Genomic DNA, 20,978 nt, shown 5'->3' with positions numbered 1-20,978 from the left:
TGTTATAGTGTAGATCTGCATTGTGCCATGACAGGAGACAATGATGAAAGAGAAACCTGTCCCCTTACTGTATGCATGCTGAAGTGACTCCTGCATCATCAGTGTGCACGTGCAGCACCACGGTTAGGGCATCGCTCGCTCTGGCCAAGTGAGCGCTGTCAATAAGAGTCATGGAACTGCTCAGTATACAAATTGAGGGAGGCAAAATGGAGCACCAAGCTCTTGGTCATGCCAAGAATGCAAAGCCCCCTCATTTGTATATTTTTTAAATTAATAAAACCCAGCTTGATATTTCCTCTGGGTCAATAATCTGAAATAAAACCGTATGATCAAATACAAATGTTGGACAAATGGTGACATTTCTTGTGGTTCAATAATCTGAAATAAGACTGTAAAATTAAATACAAAACTGAATTTAGTTCTGTGTTCTGGCGCTGGAAATTGTGGTAATGTTCTGTGGACTTTTTCTGTTGTAGCTTAATCTTATTCCAAATAGCAAATCTAAATTACAAAAGTTAGAAAAAGTTTTCTGTGTTGCCTTTTTTCTCTGCTTATGGGCTGTGCTTTGATAGCCTTCCACCTGTACTTACTTAGAAAGTAATAATTCTACATGCCACACCACAAGCACACCATGATGACATAAGAGCAGTGTGACTACTTTTTTTTTTCTTCCCTCTTCTTTTTGCAGTTCTGTATTACAGTGATTCTGGCAGGCAGTTCTCTCCTGACACTGTTTACAGCACATGATACTTGATTCAGTCTCTTTTTTAATCTGCGTGGGGAATTAAAGAGAGCAGCATCAAAGAAAGAGGTAGGTGATGGTCTCCGCTAAGTGTATTGTTATGATAGCTTTATTATGTTTAGAGGGACACTGCCAAAACAGATATGAACAATACTTAATTCAATTTTCTTTTAACTTTAACCACTACTCTGATAATATATTGCAGAATATTAACCAATCTGATATATTTAATGCAAATACATTCTTATTCCAATTTTCATGTATTTCTCTTATTTAACATCTATGACAATTAAGAGGCACCTATGACAATTTATGCATTTGTTATAGTGAATAAGTCATAGATTTCTTTAGTGTTTCTTTTCAACTTCTTTTTCCATTTAATGTCAAATACTCTGAACACAGAATGACAGTAAAACCTAATTTGGTAACTTTCTTTGCTTCCTTTGTTTTCTACAAAAATACAAAATCATCTGGAATGCATTTACATTGTATGAAATGAGCAATTATCCTGAATTATTTCATGCTGAATAAGTTATTGGAATTTACTTTTGAGGGATGGTTTACTGGAGTTTGTTGTTCGAACTGTTACTTGAATTACTGAAGTTTTGAATGAGAATAGCAAAGTAAGTGGGTATTGAAAGCAATATAAAAGCATTAAATCTATACTGCTGGAATGCTAATACACAATCAGCATGAAATGCAACGTATGAAAGTAGCATTACATTTCTGAATAGCATTCATTTTATTTTTTTTTTCCAAAACATTTTTTGCACAGCACAAAGGAATTGAATAAGTGGCTTTGAGAACTTTGAGAACTAACATAATATGCATAATAAGTTTGATGCACTTATAGCTTATCGCTGTGCCTTTTGAATTGAACATTTTTAAATATTTGACATTTTTAAATATTCTGCTTAGTTAACAGTGCAGATTTTGGATACATTTTCTTCCACCCAAATCAGAAATGGATGTGGAAGGAAAGACTCTTTTATGCATCCAGTCCTTGTTTTTTTCAAACAAAGTACAAGAAGTGCACTGTCTGAACACACTCAAATGCTCCTTGAAGATGCATACTATATACAATTATATAAGTAGGCATGATTTATACAGTAGCTTCCAGGATCATTGCTTTTCCTAATCACTCAAACAATTATTAACTTTCATATCTGATGATGAGTTATATATGACAGTGATGAAATATGACTATTAGTTATATATGACAGTTAGGAAATATTAATTAATGGCATAAAAATCATTAATTACAGTAACACTAGCATTGAGAATTTGAGCTTGAAGTGTATTTATTTTATCAAAAAGGACCATGATTAATCAAATAAATCCTGAAAAAGTTGAATTTTTTTGGGAGGGAATAAAATCAATCTGTGGCCAACAGCTATTTGTCCTCTCGCCTAACTACTCGAGCTCCAACATCTGTAAAGAAATCTTCTTAAACCCCGCCTACGAGGTGGGAAGTCTGACCTTCCTCCTGTTTTGTTAAGGTATTATACCTGAAGCTGGTCACTATTTTACCAACACATATTAGATCTATGCCTATTAAGAGACATAGGTTCATTTTTCTTCACCCCTGGGAACAAATATATAAAAAGCTATTACATTTTTTCAGTTCCTTAAAAATCTATATTCTTTATTTAGATCTCCTTTGTATGAAAACACATCAATGCATTAGTATTACCTAAAAACATTATTTCTTGGTGGGTTATATGTGTTTTATCTTTAACATTAGAGACCAATAATCATTATTTTTAAATGTTTATTGTAAAACATGGTTTATAGTGCCTTGAAAAAGTATTCATGCCCCATGAACCTTTCCACATTTTTTCACATTATAATAACACATGTTTCTCTAAATATTTTAAAAATAAAAATCTGAAAATTGTGACGTGCATTTGTATTCAGCCCCCTCTTGCATCCAAAAGTCACATATTTAGTAAATTGAGTTCACATGTGTAATTTATTCTCAGTATATCTACAGCTGTTCTGCAAATGATTCAGAGGTTTGTTTGAGAACATTTGGGATCAAACAGCATCATGAAAACCAAGGAACACACCAGACATGTCATGGAAAGAGTTTTGGAGAAGAGTAAAGCAGGGTTAGGTTATAACAATATAGCTCGAGCTCTGAACGTCTCACGGAGCACTGCTCAATCAGTTATCTAAAAATGGAAGGTCTAAGGCACAACTGCAAACCTACCAAGACATGGCCGTCCACCTAAACTGACATCCCAAGCAAGGAGAGCCTAATTAGAGAAGTCGCCTAGAGGCCCATGGTCACTCTGGAGAAGCTGCAGAGATCCACTGCTCAGGTGGGAGAATCTGTCCACACACAGCTATTAGTCGTATACTATAAAATCTGGCCTTTATGGAATAGTGGCAAGAAGAAAGCCATTTTTTAAAGCAAGCTATAAGAAGTCCCATTTGCAGTTTGCAAAAAAACATGTAGAGGACTCAACTAGCTGTCGAAGAAGGTGCTCTGGTTGGATGGGCCCAAAGTAGAACTTTTTGGGCTAAATAGAAAACACTATGTGTGGCAGAAAACTAATATTGTACATCATACTGAAAATACCATTCTCACTGTCAAACATGGGGGAGGCAGCATCATGCTGTGGTAATCCTTTTCTTTAGCAGAGACAGGGAAGCTGGTCAGAGTTGATGGGAAGATGGATAGAGGTAAATACAGGAAAATCCTATAGAAAAACATGTTAGGGGCTGCAAAAGACTTGAGACTGAGGTGTAGGTTCACCTTCCAGCAGGACAATGACCCTAAACATACTGCCAGAGCTATAATGGAATGGTTTAGATCAAAGCATATTCATGTGTTTGAATGGCCCAGTCGAAGTCCAGCACTAAACCCCACTGAGAATGTGGCAAGACTTGAAAATTGCTGTTCACAGATGCTCTCCATCCAATCTCACTGAGCTAGAGCTAGTTTGCAAAGAAGAATGGGCAAAAATGTCAGACTCTAGATTTGCAAAGATGGTAGAGATATACCCCAAAAGACTTGCAGCAATAATTGCAGCGAAATGTGGTCCTACAAATTATTGACTCAGAGGGGCTGAATACAAATGCACGTCACAATTTTCAGATTTATATTTTTTAAATAATTAGAAAACCATATATCATTTCCTTTTCAATTCACAATTACTTGCTACTTTGTGTTGGTATATCACAGCAAATCCCAATAAAATACATTTAAGTTTGTGTGTGTAATGTGAAAAAAATGTGGAAAAGTCCATGAGGTATGAATACTTTTTCAAAGTACTGTAGATAAAAAAGAAAGTGCCATGGAGACAGATCACTTTAACTTGCATCTATCTTCACCTATGTGAAAGTGTAATAGAATAATTCAACTAATCTTTCCTTGTTTTTTTCTTCATTTAGGTACAATATAAATTGCAGCAATGCACCTCCAAATAATTCCCTTATTTGTACTGCTAATAATTGGCAGTGTATATCCCCAGTATGATTATGACTATGGTGTACCAGATGATTACCCCTCAAATTTAGCATTTGGACCCTCCTCTGCTAATTGTGCACCAGAATGCAACTGTCCATATAATTATCCTTCAGCTATGTATTGCGATAATCTTAAATTAAAAAAAATACCAATGGTCCCTTCTGGAATCCAGTACCTGTACCTGCAGAACAACATGATTGAGGGTATAGAGGATGATGCATTCCAAAATGTGACTGATTTAAAATGGCTCATTTTAGACCACAATCACTTAAGCAATGCTAACATTAAGAAAAAAGCATTTTCCAAGCTGAAAGAGCTACAGAAATTGTACGTAAGTTTTAACAACATTACTGAGCTTGTGGGACCACTGCCAAAGACAATGGTTGAATTGTATGCAACCAACAATAAAATCTCCAAGATTAATCCAAACATTTTAGAAGGTTTGGAAAACCTTACTGTTGTACAATTGCAGCACAATGCTCTTAAAGGGGAATCCATTTCAGGTTCATTCAAAGGCCTAAAATCACTCTTGTACCTTGACCTAAGCTATAACGAGCTTTCAAAGTTACCTATTGGACTTCCCCCAAGTGTAGGTTTCTTATATTTTGACAACAATAAGATTGGCAATATTCCAGATGAATACTTTCAAGGTTTCAAAGCTCTTCAATATCTTCGTCTGTCCCACAATGATCTGAAAGATTCCGGGGTACCTGGCAATGCCTTCAACATCTCAACCCTTGTGGAGCTGGACCTTTCTTTTAATTCCCTTGAAAAAATTCCAGCTGTGAATGAAGGTCTGGAAAACTTCTACCTGCATGTCAACAAAATTAAAAGTGAGTTCAATATTTCTAATTCACATTACGAGAAATGTAGGCAAAGTTTAAATGAAAAAAATACACAACATGATTATGACTTAGAAAACATTTTTCATATACATATCACTTACAATTTACTTTCGATAATTTAATAATTTCGAAATACTCTAAAATATTGCTTTTTAAGTCAAGCTTATTTAATGAGTTTAAAAAGTTTTATTTTAAAAGTATTATGGATTAAAACTAGTTTCCAAATTTCCAGTATGCATTGTGTTACAACTCTGAGTACTGAATGCTATTATTGGGTATGGGTAAGCTCTTTGAGTACATGTAATATGTCTATAGAGAAAATCTTACTGATATTATATTGAGCCAACAGTAAGTAAAAGCTTTTTTGGAGAGCATGCTAATATCCATTGTCTTTCCAACATCAGTAGCATCTAAGGTCAGTATGCAGTGACTACATTTTAATGTCAAGTATATTAGAATTTATCCTCTCAATGTATTTAATTGCATTACTTCCAATGGTGGAATTATTTAATAATCAAATACGTCAGTTGTTGAAGCAATCATCCCATCAAAATGTTTATCCTCTTAATATATTGCAGTCATCATATTACATAGCACTGTGTACTTACAATTGCTCATGTTGCCTTCTACCCAGATAATTCTTCTCTTTTCCATTAAGTTTATGACATCACATGATTAAAAACTGACTAGCTGACTCCTTCTGAGCTCTATGTAGAAACAGGAGGTCAATTTTTCATGTATGAGTCATGAGTCACTGCAAAAGTCCATGGCAGTGGGAGGAGCAGAGCTGCTGGGTCCTGTGTTATAGAGAGTAATGAGAAATGCAGGGACCAGAGACTTCCTGTTTATAAATAGAGCAGAGAAAAGAGAAGAATTATCTGGGTAGAAAAGCAAAATGATAAACGGTAAGCACACAGTGACATATAGTATCATAATTGCAATATATTTTGAGGATAAAAACTTTGATGGGAGTGCTTCTTTAAGTTAGGTTTACCCCTGCTATATAATTTTATGCCACAAGAAACCAAAGCTCCCAGTATGACTTAAAGAAACACTCCCATCTATTTTTTTTAAATTAAATGTGTGTACATGTGCATGTAATGTAGTGTGATTGTATTAATATGCTCATCTGTCGCTGCTCTCTCCGGTATCCAGCGTCGTTCTTCTCCCCTTCTCAGCGATGTCACCGCAGTTGCTACTAGCAAGCTCAGTCTATGCTCTATGCGTGAACCCTAAATCTCGATTACAATAAAAGTGTATGGTGCCTCATTCTGACGCTCCATAGGCTGACATTGTAAAAGTTACTTCCAGTTCACACAGAGTGGAGCATAAAAAGGACAGTCTGCAGAGCAGTGACATCACTGAAAAGAAGAGAAGAACGGCGCTAGACACCGGAGTAAGCGGCGGTAGGTGAATATATTAATACACACACTACATTATATGCACATACACACACATTTAATAAAAAAAAATAGAATTGAGGGCTTCTTCAAATATTCAGTGACTCACATGTGATGTTTCCTCACATTTATATACATGTTGCTTCATTGCTTTCTCCATTTGGCCATGACCACCATTATGATTTGTTCCAGCTACGGACACATCTGCAGAATTTGCCACCCAGATGTTTCTGGTTCCTCACGAATGCAGCAGATCCACACCCTCTTTACTAGGAAAATTTCTTTATAGTTCCACACACTGTACAAAGCTACCAAATTCTGTTTTCCTCTAAATCCAAAAAGTCACAGTTATTTCAACAAACAGCACAAGCGAATATAAGAAACTTTGTAATATATCCTATAGGAAAAATATGCTTTTTTCTGTACTTATAAGCCACTTCTTGTCCTCTCCCCTGCCTTATCATTCAACTTCTTCCTGAATTTATCAGCTGTTAAAATCAATTTTGATTAAAGCAGAGATTGCAAGCTCATTGACGTATCAGATTACAGTTTCTGTTAAAGTCTATGGGTAGTAGAGTGGGAGAAGCGGGAGAGGTATTGACCCAGACACAGGCACACAGATCATGCACCAGATTCTAGCATATAATCTATGACATTTCAACACTGGATTCACATCTACATTACTCAGTTTTGTTGTATAATGTCCTTTATGCGGTTGTATATTTTTCTCTATGCTGCTACTGCTTCTATGTGCTAGACATAGAGAAGAACAAGAATCTCTATCTGTGTGTGCATTATATAGGATACATTATACCAGCTTGCCTCCACCAACTAACTCAGAGACAACTAAAAATGAGAAATAAAGGCTGCAGAGGAGAAAGTGATAAACATTGCAGAGTGCAACTCATATAATTGTAGGATACAACTCATACAGTGCTGGTCACCATTATTGGCACCCCTTCTTTTTTTCATAGACTGTACAATATCTTCAGAGATAAATGGAAATGTACCAAATTTATATCCTCAGGATTTTTTAATTAGTGATCCAAAGTAATACAACAATAAAACATTGTATTTCAACTTCCATGTTGCAATTTCAAAGAGGAAACAGCAATAAAGGCACCCCTAATTAATACTTAGTTGCACACCCTTTGGCATTGCTGACAGCCTCCAAACATTTCTTGTAGCCATTTATAATCTTCTTGCACTCCTTAGCTAAAGTTTTCTCCCACTCTTCCTTTACATTTTGTTCAAGCTCTTAAATGTTTGCAGGGTTCTTTTTCCCAATGGCAGATTTCAGCTCACCCCAAAGATTTTCAATGGGATTGAGGTCAGGACTCATTGCTGGCCATTTTAAAACAGTCCATTTTTTCTTTTTCAACCATTCCTGTGTACTTTTGGATCATTGTGTTCTTTGGGTCATTGTCTTGCTGGATGACCCATGATCTTCGACTCAAACCGAGTTTTCTTACACTGGGTAGGACATTTCGCTCTAAAATCTCTCGATAATTCTCTGATTTCATGATTCCTGTGATACGATGAAGGCCTCCAATACCAGACGCCGCAAAGCAACCCCATAGCATTATGGATCATCCACTGTGCTTAACTGTTGGTAAGGTGTTCTCTTCCTTATGGACTTCATTGCGCCGTCAGTAAACAAACTGTTGCTTTGCATTGCCAAGAATCTCATTTTTTTTCATCTGTCCACAGATCATTTTCCCAGAAGGATTATGATTTGTCAAGGTACTCTTTGGCAAAGATCCGTCATTCCTTTTTATGTCTGTTCTTCAGTAATGGTTTCTTTCTTGGCCTTCGCAAATAAAGCTCTGCTTGGTTTAGTGTGCGGCGTATGGTACTTGTTGAAACCATGACCCCAGACTGTTCCAGGTTGGCCTTCAGGTCTTTGGATGTTTGACGTGATGTTTTTTCCACCATTCGCACCAACCTTCAAAGACATCTCTTGTCAATTTTCCTCTTTCCCCCATGTCCAGGGAGGTTCTTGACGGTTCCATGCTTGGCAAACTTCTTAATAGCATTGCGCATGGTTGAAACTGGGATACCAAGGTCTTTGAAGATGGCCTTATACCCTTTGGAAGTCTTGTGTTTTCAAATAATAGTAGTTCTGATGTACTCAGACAGCTCATTTGTCTTCACCATTGTGACAAAGGAACAGGGCCTACCTTGTGGCTTTTTAAAATACTGAAGTCATCATTCATTGGCTAACTCATGTCAAATGGGCAGCGACAATTAATCACACGAGAATCTCTTTTGTGATTTACCACAGGCGAGTCAAAATGTGTTTCCATACTAAATTAATGTAAAGGGTGCCAATACCAGTGTCAGAGCAAGCTTTATGTTTTTCTATTTTTCCTTCCCATTGTTTTTGGTTTTAAATTATTGTTAATCATTTGCTTCTTCGTATTTAACACGAGTGCTCTATACAAAAAACTGTATTACTTGATTTATTTTTTTCAAGATATATTCCACATAATGTACTTACACTTGATGGGTGCCAATAATGATGAGTAGGACTGTATAATGGCCAGAAATAGTGTTATTCCTCATGTACACATACATTACAGCTTATTCTGTAAAATTCCCTGTAATGACAAAAATAAGGCTACAAGTGTGTCCTCTGAATATGAATGATACTTCCTAAAAACAGCCCTACACATTATGTCACTCAAAAATTGTGCACTGTACGGTGCATCAAAAATGGATCTATATACTGTGCTACCTGAAATGAGTGTGCCTTCCACCTGAGTAAAAGATACTCTTCTGTCCCTGTTCCCACCCTGTTCTCTAGCAATGTCAATTCAGCCTTTTCTGGACACGAATGGCTTTAGAGAAGAGTCTTGGACAGCATGATAATAAAAAAACATCTAATGTTTAACAGCTGATTATTCAACTATATCTTCATTATAAAGATGTGGTTACAATTGATTACAGGAAAAATCGGGTCATCCTTAAGCATCGCCTCTATTCTCAGTACCAGATGTTATTTTAAAATTCGGTTGGAAAATATATGGAGATAAAATAACATTACATGGTTATATGCAATGTCTTCTTCTTAGATACAGTTACATCAATTTATTTTCTGCAACATTTCCCTAACCCAATAGACAGATTCCGTAGCGTCTATTTACATTGCTTGATTTTTATACTGTTCTTAGAACTCTGGATAAATAAATGTCAAAAGTTATTGTACACCCAAACATTTATAATAGAGAGAGCAATAAAGTTAGTAAAGGTAGATTAGCTTGCTGGGGACCATCTGGCAACCAGTACCTAGTCTTTATCCTCCAGAGTAATGACTTTGCGTAGTGCTATTTGTGCCTAAATCACCCTCTTACAAAAATGAAGTTCTACTACCCAAATCAAAGTGTCCACCATATTACAATTAAATCTAAGCACTGATATGGTGGTGACATGAGCCGTTTAAGCTTTTCCAACATTGAATGTACAGGTATGTCCTATGTCAGTTTGCTATGTATGATGCATCATGCTCATCAGATGAGGTTGTGTTGCCCAGCCAGCAACTGCCTCTAACAGCAGCAATCAGAGATAAGCTCCACACGCTGCTGTAAACGCCCTAATGCCACTGTCAATTTCTGACAACAGCATTTAGAGTACACAGTCATGGGTGCGTCCTGTTTGACATGCCCATCGACTCCCATGGGCGATGCAATAATGGAAAGCCGATGGATTGCCGTGACAGCCAAGGGCATGCTAAAGACCCTGTTATAACTGCAATACTATGAATATCAATCTGTGGCAGAGCTTCTTAGGATCCCATGATTCTTATTATATACAAAAATATTGTGTTATTCAATATATAATACCAGCAATCACATGATTACAGGTTCAAACCCCCTAAGGTTTCCAAAAAATAAAGCAAAGACAAGAGATATTTTTAAAATATGAAAAATTAAATCACTAACCTTTTTTCCCATTAAAATAACAATAATAATATTAATAATAATAAAACTATAATATAAATATGTGATAAAATTGTGCCCTTATATGTCTGATCTATCAAAACATAAAATTAATTAATGAAATCAATAAACACTATAAAGAGAAAAAAATAAAATGCCAAAATTGCACATTCTCTGTCCCCATAACAATGCTAAAATTAATACTACAAGAAAGCATCAAAACATTGCATCTAGCCTAAAATAGCATCAATAAAAATGTCAGATCACTACACAAAAAGAATGTGCAGTTTATTATTAGAGATGAGCGGTGTTCGACTAGAACTGTTCGCCAATCTCAAATTCGAGCTGTTTTGGGCGGTGTTCGAGTTGTTCGACGAACCCGAACGATTTGCAAAAAATTCGGCTGTTCGAGGTTATGTTCGATAACTGTTCGTGCACCAAAAGCGTGTCCTGCATGTCTGGCGCTATTTAGAGCACCAATCATGCAGGGATTGTCTGCCACTCACTGTAATGCCACAGCCATGGTGGTTGTGGCATTACAGTGATTGCCCAAATCGATGGGAACTGTGCTCACAGTGAAACATGAAAAGCCGGCAATTCAGCAGCGGCATACACCGGTACCCGACAATTTAGAACCGAAAGAATAGAGTTTCACACATAGATTAGATAGATAGAAACATGTCAGTCACATATATAATAAGTACAGTGACAGTGTTGATTACTGTACTTGTCATTTAGTGTAAAGGATTTATAAAAAAAAATATTAGTGTTTTCATGCACCGTCTCTTTAAAAAAGCCGGCCGGCAATTCAGCAGCGGTACCCGACAATTTAGAATAGAAGGAATAGAGAATCACACATAAATTAGATAGATAGAAACATGTCAGTCACATATATAAGAAGTACAGTGACAGTGTTGATTACTGTACTTGCCATTTAGTGTAAAGGATTTATTAAAAAAAATATTAGTGTTTTCATGCACCGTCTCTTTAAAAAAGCTGGCCGGCAATTCAGCAGCGGTACCCGACAATTTAGAATGGAAGGAATAGAGCATCACACATAGATTAGATAGATAGAAACATGTCAGTCACATATATATGAAGTGCAGTGACAGTGTTGATTACTGTACTTGTCATTTAGTGTTAAAATAAAGGATTTATTTAAAAAAAAATTAGCGTGGGGTTCCTCTTAATTTTAGGCTCTAGCGGAGGTTAAGCAGATGGCTGTGGCAAATGTTTGAAGCCTGGGAAGGGGGTAATACCCATGGAGCTTCCCAGGCTACTAATATCAGCCCCCAGCTGAATGCCTAGCCTTTACTAGCTATTAAAATGGGGGACCCCCCAAAAAATTGACGTGGGGTCCCCCCTATTTTAATAGCTAGCAAAGGCTAGGCAGACAGCTGGGGGCTGATATTAATAGCCCAGGAAGGGTGCCATGAATATTGGCCCCCTCCCAGGCTAGAAACACCAGCCGTCAGCCGCCCCAGAAATGGCACATCCATAGGATGCGCCAATTCTGGCACTTAGCCTCGCTCTTCCCACTGCCCTGTAGCGGTGGCAGTGGGGTAATAGGGCTGGGGTTGATGTCAGCTTATAATGCCAGCTGACATCAAGCCCAGGTTAGTAATGGAGAGGCGTCTATAAGACACCCCCATTACTAACCCCATAGTCAAAGTTTAAAAAAAAACCAAACACCCAGAATAAAGTCCTTTAATTGAAATAAAGACACAATTCTTTATTGTTCTAAATTAAACCATACTTACCGTCACGCCCATTCCAGCTGAAGCCAACGATCCCCTGCAATAAAAGAAAAATAATAAAGCAACCTCATCCTTACCTTTCCATGGTTCCCACGACAGCTTCAGCTCTGCTACATCGAGATGACAGGCTGGACCGCAGCAGAACGCTGCCATCCAGCCTGTCATCCCGCGGACACTGAGAAGCGCAGGCATGCTTGCGCTCCTCAGCGTCTCTCTGTGACGGCATCCAGATGAGCCGAGGTCATGTCCAATGAACTCGGCTCACCTCATGCACGTCACTGACAGCGTGGGAAAATTCTCACGCTGAAGCGCTGAGTGCAGGAGAATTCTCCCACGCTGTCAGTGACGTGCATAAGGTGAGCTCATGTCCAATGAACTCAGCTCACCTCATGCACGTCACTGACAGCGTGGGAAAATTCTCCTGCACTCAGCGCTTCAGCGTGAGAATTCTCCCACGCTGAAGCGCTGAGTGCAGGAGAATTTTCCCACGCTGTCAGTGACGTGCATGAGGTGAGCCGAGTTCATTGGACATTAACTCGGCTCATCTGGATGCCCTCACAGAGAGACACTGTGGAGCGCAAGCATGCCTGCGCTTCTCAGTGTCTGCGGGATGACAGGCTGGATGGCAGCGTTCTGCAGGTCCAGCCTGTCATCTCGATGTAGCAGAGCTGGAGCCGTCCTGGGAACCATGGAAAGGTAAGGATGATGTTGATTTATTATTTTTCTTTTATTTCAGGAGATCGTTGGCTTCAGCTGGAATGGGCGTGACGGTAAGTATGGTTTAATTTAGAACAAGAAAGAATTGTGTGTTTATTTCAATTAAAGGACTTTTTTCTGGGTGTTGTGTTTTTTTCAAATACTTTACTAGAAATTCATGGTGGTCATGTCTAATATTGGCGTGACCCCATGAATTTCGGGCTTAGGGCCAGCTGATAATGCCAAGCTGGCCCTAACCCCTTTATTACCCAGTGAGCCACCGCATCAGGGCCCTGGATGAGTTGGGTACAGCGCCAGAAGATGGCGCTTCTATGAACGCGCCATTTTCCGGGGTGGCTGCGGACTGCAATTTGCAGCGGGGGTGGCCCAGAAAGCTTGGGCCTCCCTGCGCTGCGGATTCCAGCCCCAGCTGCCTAGTTGTACCTGGCTGGACTCAAAAACAGGGCGAAGCCCCATGTCAATTTTCTTTAAATTATTTCATGAAATAATTAAGAAAAAAAGGGCTTCCCTATATTGTTGTGTCCGGCCAGGTACAAATAGGCAGCTGGTGGTTGGGGGCAGCCCGTTCCTGCCTGCTGCACCTGACTGGACACAAATATAGTGCGAAGCCCCACGTCAATTTTTTTTTAATTATTTCATGAATTTCCTGAAATAATTTAAAAAAATTGAAGTGGGGCTTCGCACTATATTTGTGTCCAGCCAGGTACAGCAGGCAGGAACGGGCTGTCCCCAACCACCAGCTGCCTATTTGTACCTTGCCGGACACAACAATATAGGGAAGGCCTTTTTTTCTTAATTATTTCATGAATTTCATGAAATAATAAAAAAAAATTGAAGTGGGGCTTCGCACTATATTTGTGTCCAGTCAGGTACAGCAGGCAGGAACGGGCTGCCCCCAACCACCAGCTGCCTATTTGTACCTGGCCGGACACAACAATATAGGGAAGGCCTTTTTTTCTTAATTATTTCATGAATTTCATGAAATAATAAAAAAAAATTGAAGTGGGGCTTCGCACTATATTTGTGTCCAGCCAGGTACAACTAGGCAGCTGGGGGCTGGAATCTGCAGCGCAGGGAGGCCCAAGCTTTCTGGCCCCCCCCCCCGCTGCAAATTGCAGTCCGCAGCCACCCCGGAAAATGGCGCGTTCATAGAAGCGCCATCTTCTGGCGCTGTACCCAACTCATCCAGGGCCCTGGTGCGGTGGCTCACTGGGTAATAAAGGGGTTAGGGCCAGCTTGGTATTATCAGCTGGCCCTAAGCCCAAAATTCATGGGGTCACGCCAGTATTAGACATGACCGCCATGAATTTCTAGTAAAGTATTTAAAAAAAACACAACACCCAGAATAAAGTCCTTTAATTGAAATAAACACACAATTCTTTATTGTTCTAAATTAAACCATACTTACCATCACACCCATTCCAGCTGAAGCCAACGATCTCCTGCAATAAAAGAAAAATAATAAACCAACATCATCCTTACCTTTCCATGGTTCCCAGGACGGCTCCAGCTCTGCTACATCGAGATGACAGGCTGGATCGCAGCAGAATGCTGCCATCCAGCCTGTCATCCTGCAGACACTGAGAAGCGCAGGCATGCTTGCGCTCCTCATTGTCTCGCTGTGACGGCATAAAGATGAGCCGAGGTCATGTCCAATGAACTCAGCTCACCTCATGCACGTCACTGACAGCGTGGGAAAATTCTCACGCTGAAGTGCTGAGTGCAGGAGAATTCTCCCACGCTGTAAGTGACGTGCATGAGGTGAGCAGAGATCATTGGACATGAACTCACCTCATGCACGTCACTGACAGCGCTTCAGCGTGAGAATTTTCCCACGCTGTCAGTGACGTGCATGAGGTGAGTTCATGTTCAATGATCTCTGCTCACCTCATGCACGTCACTGACAGCATGGGAGAATTCTCCTGCACTCAGCGCTTCAGCGTGAGAATTCTCCCACGCTGAAGCGCTGAGTGCAGGAAAATTTTCCCACGCTGTCAGTGACGTGCATGAGGTGCGCCGAGTTCATTGGACATGACCTCGGCTCATCTGGATGCCGTCACAGCGAGACACTGAGGAGCGCAAGCATGCCTGCGCTTCTCAGTGTCCGCGGGATGACAGGCTGGATGGCAGCTTTCTCCTGCGGTCCAGCCTGTCATCTCAATGTAGCAGAGCTGAAGCTGTCCTGGGAACCATGGGAAGGTAAGGATGATGTTGGTTTATTATTTTATTTTTATTACAGGAGATCGTTGGCATCAGCTGGAATGGGCGTGACGGTAAGTATGGTTTAATTTAGAACAATAAAGAATTGTGTGTTTATTTCAATTAAAGGACTTTATTCTGGGTGTTTGTGTTTTTTTTAACTTTTACTATGGGGTTAGTAATGGGGGTGTCTTATAGACGCCTCTCCATTACTAACCTGGGCTTGATGTCAGCTGGCATTATAAGCTGACATCAACCCCAGCCCTATTACCCCACTGCCACCGCTACAGGGCAGTGGGAAGAGCGAGGCTAAGTGCCAGAATTGGCGCATCCTATGGATGCGCCATTTCTGGGGCGGCTGACGGCTGGTGTTTCTAGCCTGGGAGGGGGCCAATATTCATGGCACCCTTCCTGAGCTATTAATATCAGCCCCCAGCTGTCTGCCTAGCCTTTGCTAGCTATTAACATAGGGGGGACCCCACGTCATTTTTTTTGGGGGGGGTCCCCCATTTTAATAGCTAGTAAAGGCTAGGTATTCAGCTGGGGGCTGATATTAGTAGCCTGGGAAGCTCCATGGGTATTACCCCCTTCCCAGGCTTCAAACCTCTGCCCCAGCCGTCTGCTTAAACTCCGCTAGAGACTAAAATTACGGGGAACCCCACGCCAATTTTTATTTTAATAAATCCTTTATTTTAACACTAAATTACAAGTACAGTAACCAACACTGTCGCTGTACTTATTATAAATGTGACTGACATGTTTCTATCTATCTAATCTATGTGTGAAGCTCTATTCTTTCTGTTCTAAATTGTCGGGTACCGCTGCTGAATTGCCGGCCGGCTTTTTTAAAGAGACGGTGCATGAAAACACTAATATTTTTTTTACTAAATCCTTTACACTAAATGACAAGTGCAGTAACCAACACTGTCACTGTGCTACTTATATGTGTGACTGACATGTTTCTATCTATCTAATCTATGTGTGATGCTCTATTCCTTCTTGTCTAAATTGTCGGGTACCGGTGTATGCCGCTGCTGAATTTGCCGGCCGGTCTTTTTTAAAGAGAGTGTCTTCTGAGCAGTTTGTCAGCTTTTGGACACCTTTGCAGGTGTTTTCTATGTGTTTCTTTGTGTTTTTGTTTGCCTGCCATTGGTTTTAACGGTGTTCGACGGTGTTCTAAGGTGTTCGACGAACAGTTCGACGAACAGTTCCTCGAACATCCCGGTGTTCGACGAACCGAACCGAACCCGAACACTATGGGGGTGGCTCAACACTATTTATTATGTATATTTGATATGTTTTAAACTAGTTGCTTCTATATAAAGGAGTGTTGTTGACTATTAGATCTGACAAAATTTAAAGTCGCCAAACCAGATTTTAGAAATTGAATTTGCAGTAAAATTATTCTCTGGGAATTGATTGTTCCTTATTATTTTCTGGGATCTTTACAGACCTTGGAGCATAATAAATGTAAGATGTAAGAAGAAAAAAATCATACCTCCATGCTTCCCTCTCCGAAACCCCCTTGCTGCTGCATGCCCACTGCATGGTTCTCCACGACTCCATTTTGTCACATCTCAATGTTGACTCTACGTCAGGGGTTCCAGCCATGAGCATGCTTTGGAAATCAATGCACAGAAGTCCTGGCCTAGAGTTAACAGTAGGCTGGAGATGTGGCATGACGGAGGTACAAAGAACCTGACAACGGACAGGGAGCAGTGAAGGTAGTCGAAGAGGTGAGCAGTGAGATGAGTATTGTCTTTTTTCTTTTTAACCTTTTGCCAGCTCTTAACTGTTCAGCAAGATGGCAACTACAATTGGTTGCTGTTTTTCAATGAATTACAAAAAAATCCATATTCTCCAGAATGTAGATTTTTGTACAAGTCTAGAATTCAATTTCATTCTAATAAATTCATCCATCTCTATTCATTTTGATTCAAGAGTAGGGTGGAAAATGCAAGGAGATTTTCCATTGCACAAGCCCAAATTGAAGCTCAAATGCACACTAACTGCACCCAGCAAATATGTTCTAAGCAATAAGTATTTGGATTTTCATTTCACAAATGACAGATTCAATATTGGTAGGGCCTATGTCTGAAATACTTAAAAAAAAACTGTCAACAGGTTTTCCCCATATAAAGTAGGATCAGCATCTTTCAGCCCTCTGTTAGAGCATTCTGGAATGCTGTATGTATGTCCTCAATCCGCTCTGCAAGGCATAAAAAAAGAGCTTTTCTTATACTCACATACACTTCGGTCCGGTCTGATGAGCATCTCTGGTCTTGATCCGGGACCTCCTCTCTTCTTACTATCACCTTCCTTTTCCCCTGCTTTGTGTGGTTCATCCACAGTGTCCCCTATCACTCCTGTGCAGACATACTTCTCTCTGCCCTACCGAGGGCAGAGCAAAGTACTGCAGTGTGAATGCTCCGACTTTACCTATGGGTTATCGGCACTCTTTGGCCTTTTCCCCAGGCATGCGCACTACAGTACTATGCTAAGGCTTTGGCATGGCAGAGAGAAGTGCGCCTGTACAGTAGCATGAGAGGGGACACTGCGTGGAAAGGAGGACTGCGATTGTAAGGAGAGAAGACACCAGATCAAGACCAAAGATGCCCATCGGACTGGACCGCAGTGTATGTGAGTATAATATAAGCTCTTTTTTTTCCCTTGCAGAATGTATTGGGGACATGCCAGAATGATATAAAAGAGGGCTGAAAGAAAACCTGATGACATTGTAAAATGCCAAGAGTGGTAGTCATGACCGAGCTGCTGTTCAGTTAAGCTCTGGAACTTTACAGGAAAATAGTGTCCCAGTGTGCTGTCAGGTGTGGGCTGCATCTCATTCACTTGTAGGCCTCAGGCCTCTGCTATTTCCAGGCCTCTATCTTCAGGAGCCACTGCACACAACTCAGGGGACCACAAGTTTATTGCAGCAAGCAAACGTTTACTGGTCAGTTCAAGTTTATCAAGTTGTAACATGTGGGACAAGGCACAATACTTAGTATTTCTTACTTCCTTAGCATGAGACATCTTCAGCCCTACCATTCATTCCTCCTGGACTATACCTAAGCCCACTGACTCCGTTAACCCTTGGAATCTCCTGTCCAGTTCTGCAGAGCTCCCGAGATCAACCACCTGCCCTTCACATGGTTCCGCATCCATCTTTCCCTGTGCGCCAGGGACATGATGCGCCCATCAGCCCCCATGTAGGGCCTTGGGCTTCTGACATTGCCGGAATGTCCACACAGGATATCAGTACGATATCCTCTGCCTTGAACAATTGGTACATGCTGGCTCTAGCAGCCCACTGCACTTGATCTTGACCTTGTTACTGTACTTCCCTATCTGCTCACTATCAGGAAGTGAGTCCTTTTTCAAACCTTGCTATCCTTCTCTCACTGTGGGCTATTCCCAAACATTAACTATATCTTATTCTATATCAGTATGTACTAAACCTATTGTCCTTATCTTATGCCCTAGGTCCTAATCTATGTCTTACCCTATGCTGTACACTACCAACATCATACATTGCTACCCATTATGCATATTATACTTCACATTAACATATTACTCAATAGACACATAGAGATGCATGACACGATTCTCATTACGCGATTGTTGTCTTCAGGGACGGGAACAGGGCAATACAGTCCACACCCTTATAACATGTTCCCTTTAAAACTTTATGATGGGTATAGAATAGAAACTGGTTCATAATAATGTAAAATTTGCCCTGACATGATGCATATATGGAAGTGTTAAGATTATATCCAGCATCTAATGCATATTCTTATTTTGCAGAATTTGATCTGAGCAGCTTTTGTAAAGTTGTTGGTCCATTGGAGTATTCTCGAGTTAAACATCTGCGCTTGGATGGAAACAATATCACCCGAGCTGACCTCCCTCAGGAGCTTCACAACTGTCTCCGTATGGCTTCAGATGTTGAGTTATAATAAGGAAACTTTGTCAATGAAGTGGTCTGAAAGCTGATGATTCATCCTCACAATTTGTTCAGGTTAAAGAAATCTAATAATATGTATAAATATACTGAGATATGAATCCTCAGAAATCATAACAGGTTAAATGCATGTGAATCAAGTGTAAAGATCTAGGAAATAAGGCAGAACAATAATTTTAGCTCAAGCTATATTTTATTAAATAGCAAAACATGGAAAAAAAATAAAAATAGTAAAAAATAACCCTTGATGGGAGATAATGTTGAATATTAAAATGTAAATATACATAGCATATTAATGGTAATCTACTTTGAAACCCCAACCATTTTTAAAGTTACAAAAAATAGTAGTATTCTTAGCACACAGCATCTGAAAACAGTATGAACATTTATTACGACAAAATAACACATTGTCAGATGCACAAAAAGGCAGAAAAGATACAAACTATTGATAATATCGTAATGCTAAAGTATAAATGATTGCACATAAATGGGATGTAAGCCACACTGGGCGTCATGTATGAAAACAAATGCAGACAAGACGTGGAGTTGTTGGCAATTAATCTGATAACATCTTAAAGACACACTAAAAAAATATAATAGCTAGATGATTAGTTGTTACTGTTAATATTGATACTGTCTCCAGTTATCGTCCGCATTAGCTTTTATATATAAGGTCCAAAATTTCTTAGTGCAAGATGTCAGTTACTATATAAGTATGAGACATTGTAGACCACTAGACCACTAGCATGCATCATTTCAGCACAGATAAATATGTTGCAATGTAGAATGTTTAAAAAAAATAGATACTACTAATATTATGGGCTATACTTCCTGACTATATGTATAGTTTAATTCTCTATTTTAACTAAATCTGTGTAATCTGAACTTTATTCTTCTGTTACTATCATAATTCTAGTTTTATGCCAAGCCCACAGATGTACTCAGGTATTGGAATAGCTATTAGTTTATGTGATAGTAGCCTTTTTAGAATTTGTCACAAACTGTGCTCAATTAAAATCAGCTGGAAAGTCAATGTATATTTTAATCACATATAAAGACTTCTGGGCCTCTTTGGTTAATCCTTTGCCATTTTTTTACTGTGCATTTACATATTTGACATAGTACTAATTGCCGGTTATTTGCTTTCTCACCTGACAAATCTCTTATTTTTCTTTGCTGAGAATATGATGTCATAATAATTGTTAAAGAAAAAATCTTGCATAATGGCAAGTAATCTGCTGTGTGGACTACTCCATTTGTTAGCAATAAAACCTTTTTTACAATGTTAATGTTTCGCAAAAGCAATTTTTTTTCATAGTGCATGAGAGTAGAGGTGAAACATAAAGGACGCTAATTCAACATCTCTAACAGCGTTCCCAACAATTCCATGTCTCTCATTGTATTGTGCTCATATGGGAAAATGTGACGTTTTGAACACCCACAGGCTACAGGACCATAAGATGACTTCAACCTCTGCACCTTCTATACTTACGCCCCTGCTTGGCAGATCCTTCATTTTACTTTCAATGTAATACTGTGACCTTGCTGGTTGATGTACTTTGTAATGTTCAAGATACTTGTTTAATAAAGACTATAAAAAATCAATCTGGGCATCAGAAAATAAAACATCAAATTACCGTAGTTTTAATCCAATAAAATCTCCATTTTAGAATATAGGTTGTACAAATTAGTTGGCAATTTTTTTTTAATCAGCACAAAGCAATATATATGATCAGTGGCTCTGTGTCCACCAAACTAACTATACCTACATATGTGACACATAGTCAAATGAATGTAAGAATACCATTTATTGAGTAATATAAATAAACATAAACTGAAAAATACAAAAAGGAAAAAATTGGCCAGAACAACGGGCACCTGGGGATCAGCAGGTACACAATCACAGTATAAAGTACAGAATATATCATAAACTTTCATGAAACT

General features: G+C 39.3%; 1 protein-coding gene across 1 annotated transcript; it reads left to right on the top strand.

Moving 5' to 3' along the window:
• Window positions 1-606: 606 nt before the first annotated feature.
• Window positions 607-20,639, top strand: LUM (lumican). Its single transcript, XM_073651648.1, has 3 exons — window positions 607-811; window positions 4,142-5,050; window positions 18,878-20,639. Exons 2-3 carry the CDS (start codon window positions 4,162-4,164, stop codon window positions 19,027-19,029), a joined length of 1,041 nt encoding a protein of 346 aa, XP_073507749.1. The 5' UTR covers window positions 607-811; window positions 4,142-4,161; the 3' UTR covers window positions 19,030-20,639.
• The last annotated feature ends 339 nt before the right edge of the window (window positions 20,640-20,978 follow it).

This window comes from Phyllobates terribilis, unplaced genomic scaffold (genome assembly GCF_046119375.1).
Source record: "Phyllobates terribilis strain yellow unplaced genomic scaffold, ASM4611937v1 Scaffold_11__3_contigs__length_659146591, whole genome shotgun sequence".
Lineage (NCBI taxonomy): Eukaryota > Metazoa > Chordata > Amphibia > Anura > Dendrobatidae > Phyllobates > Phyllobates terribilis.
This window is presented reverse-complemented; position numbering and strand designations above follow the sequence as displayed.

Bases quoted from the DNA above. Each gene is read 5' to 3' on its own strand.
- LUM (XM_073651648.1), top strand. From the start codon at position 4,162: ATGCACCTCCAAATAATTCCCTTATTTGTACTGCTAATAATTGGCAGT. The intron at 5,051-18,877 runs GTGAGTTCAATA...CTTATTTTGCAG, and splicing joins GCATGTCAACAAAATTAAAA to AATTTGATCTGAGCAGCTTT.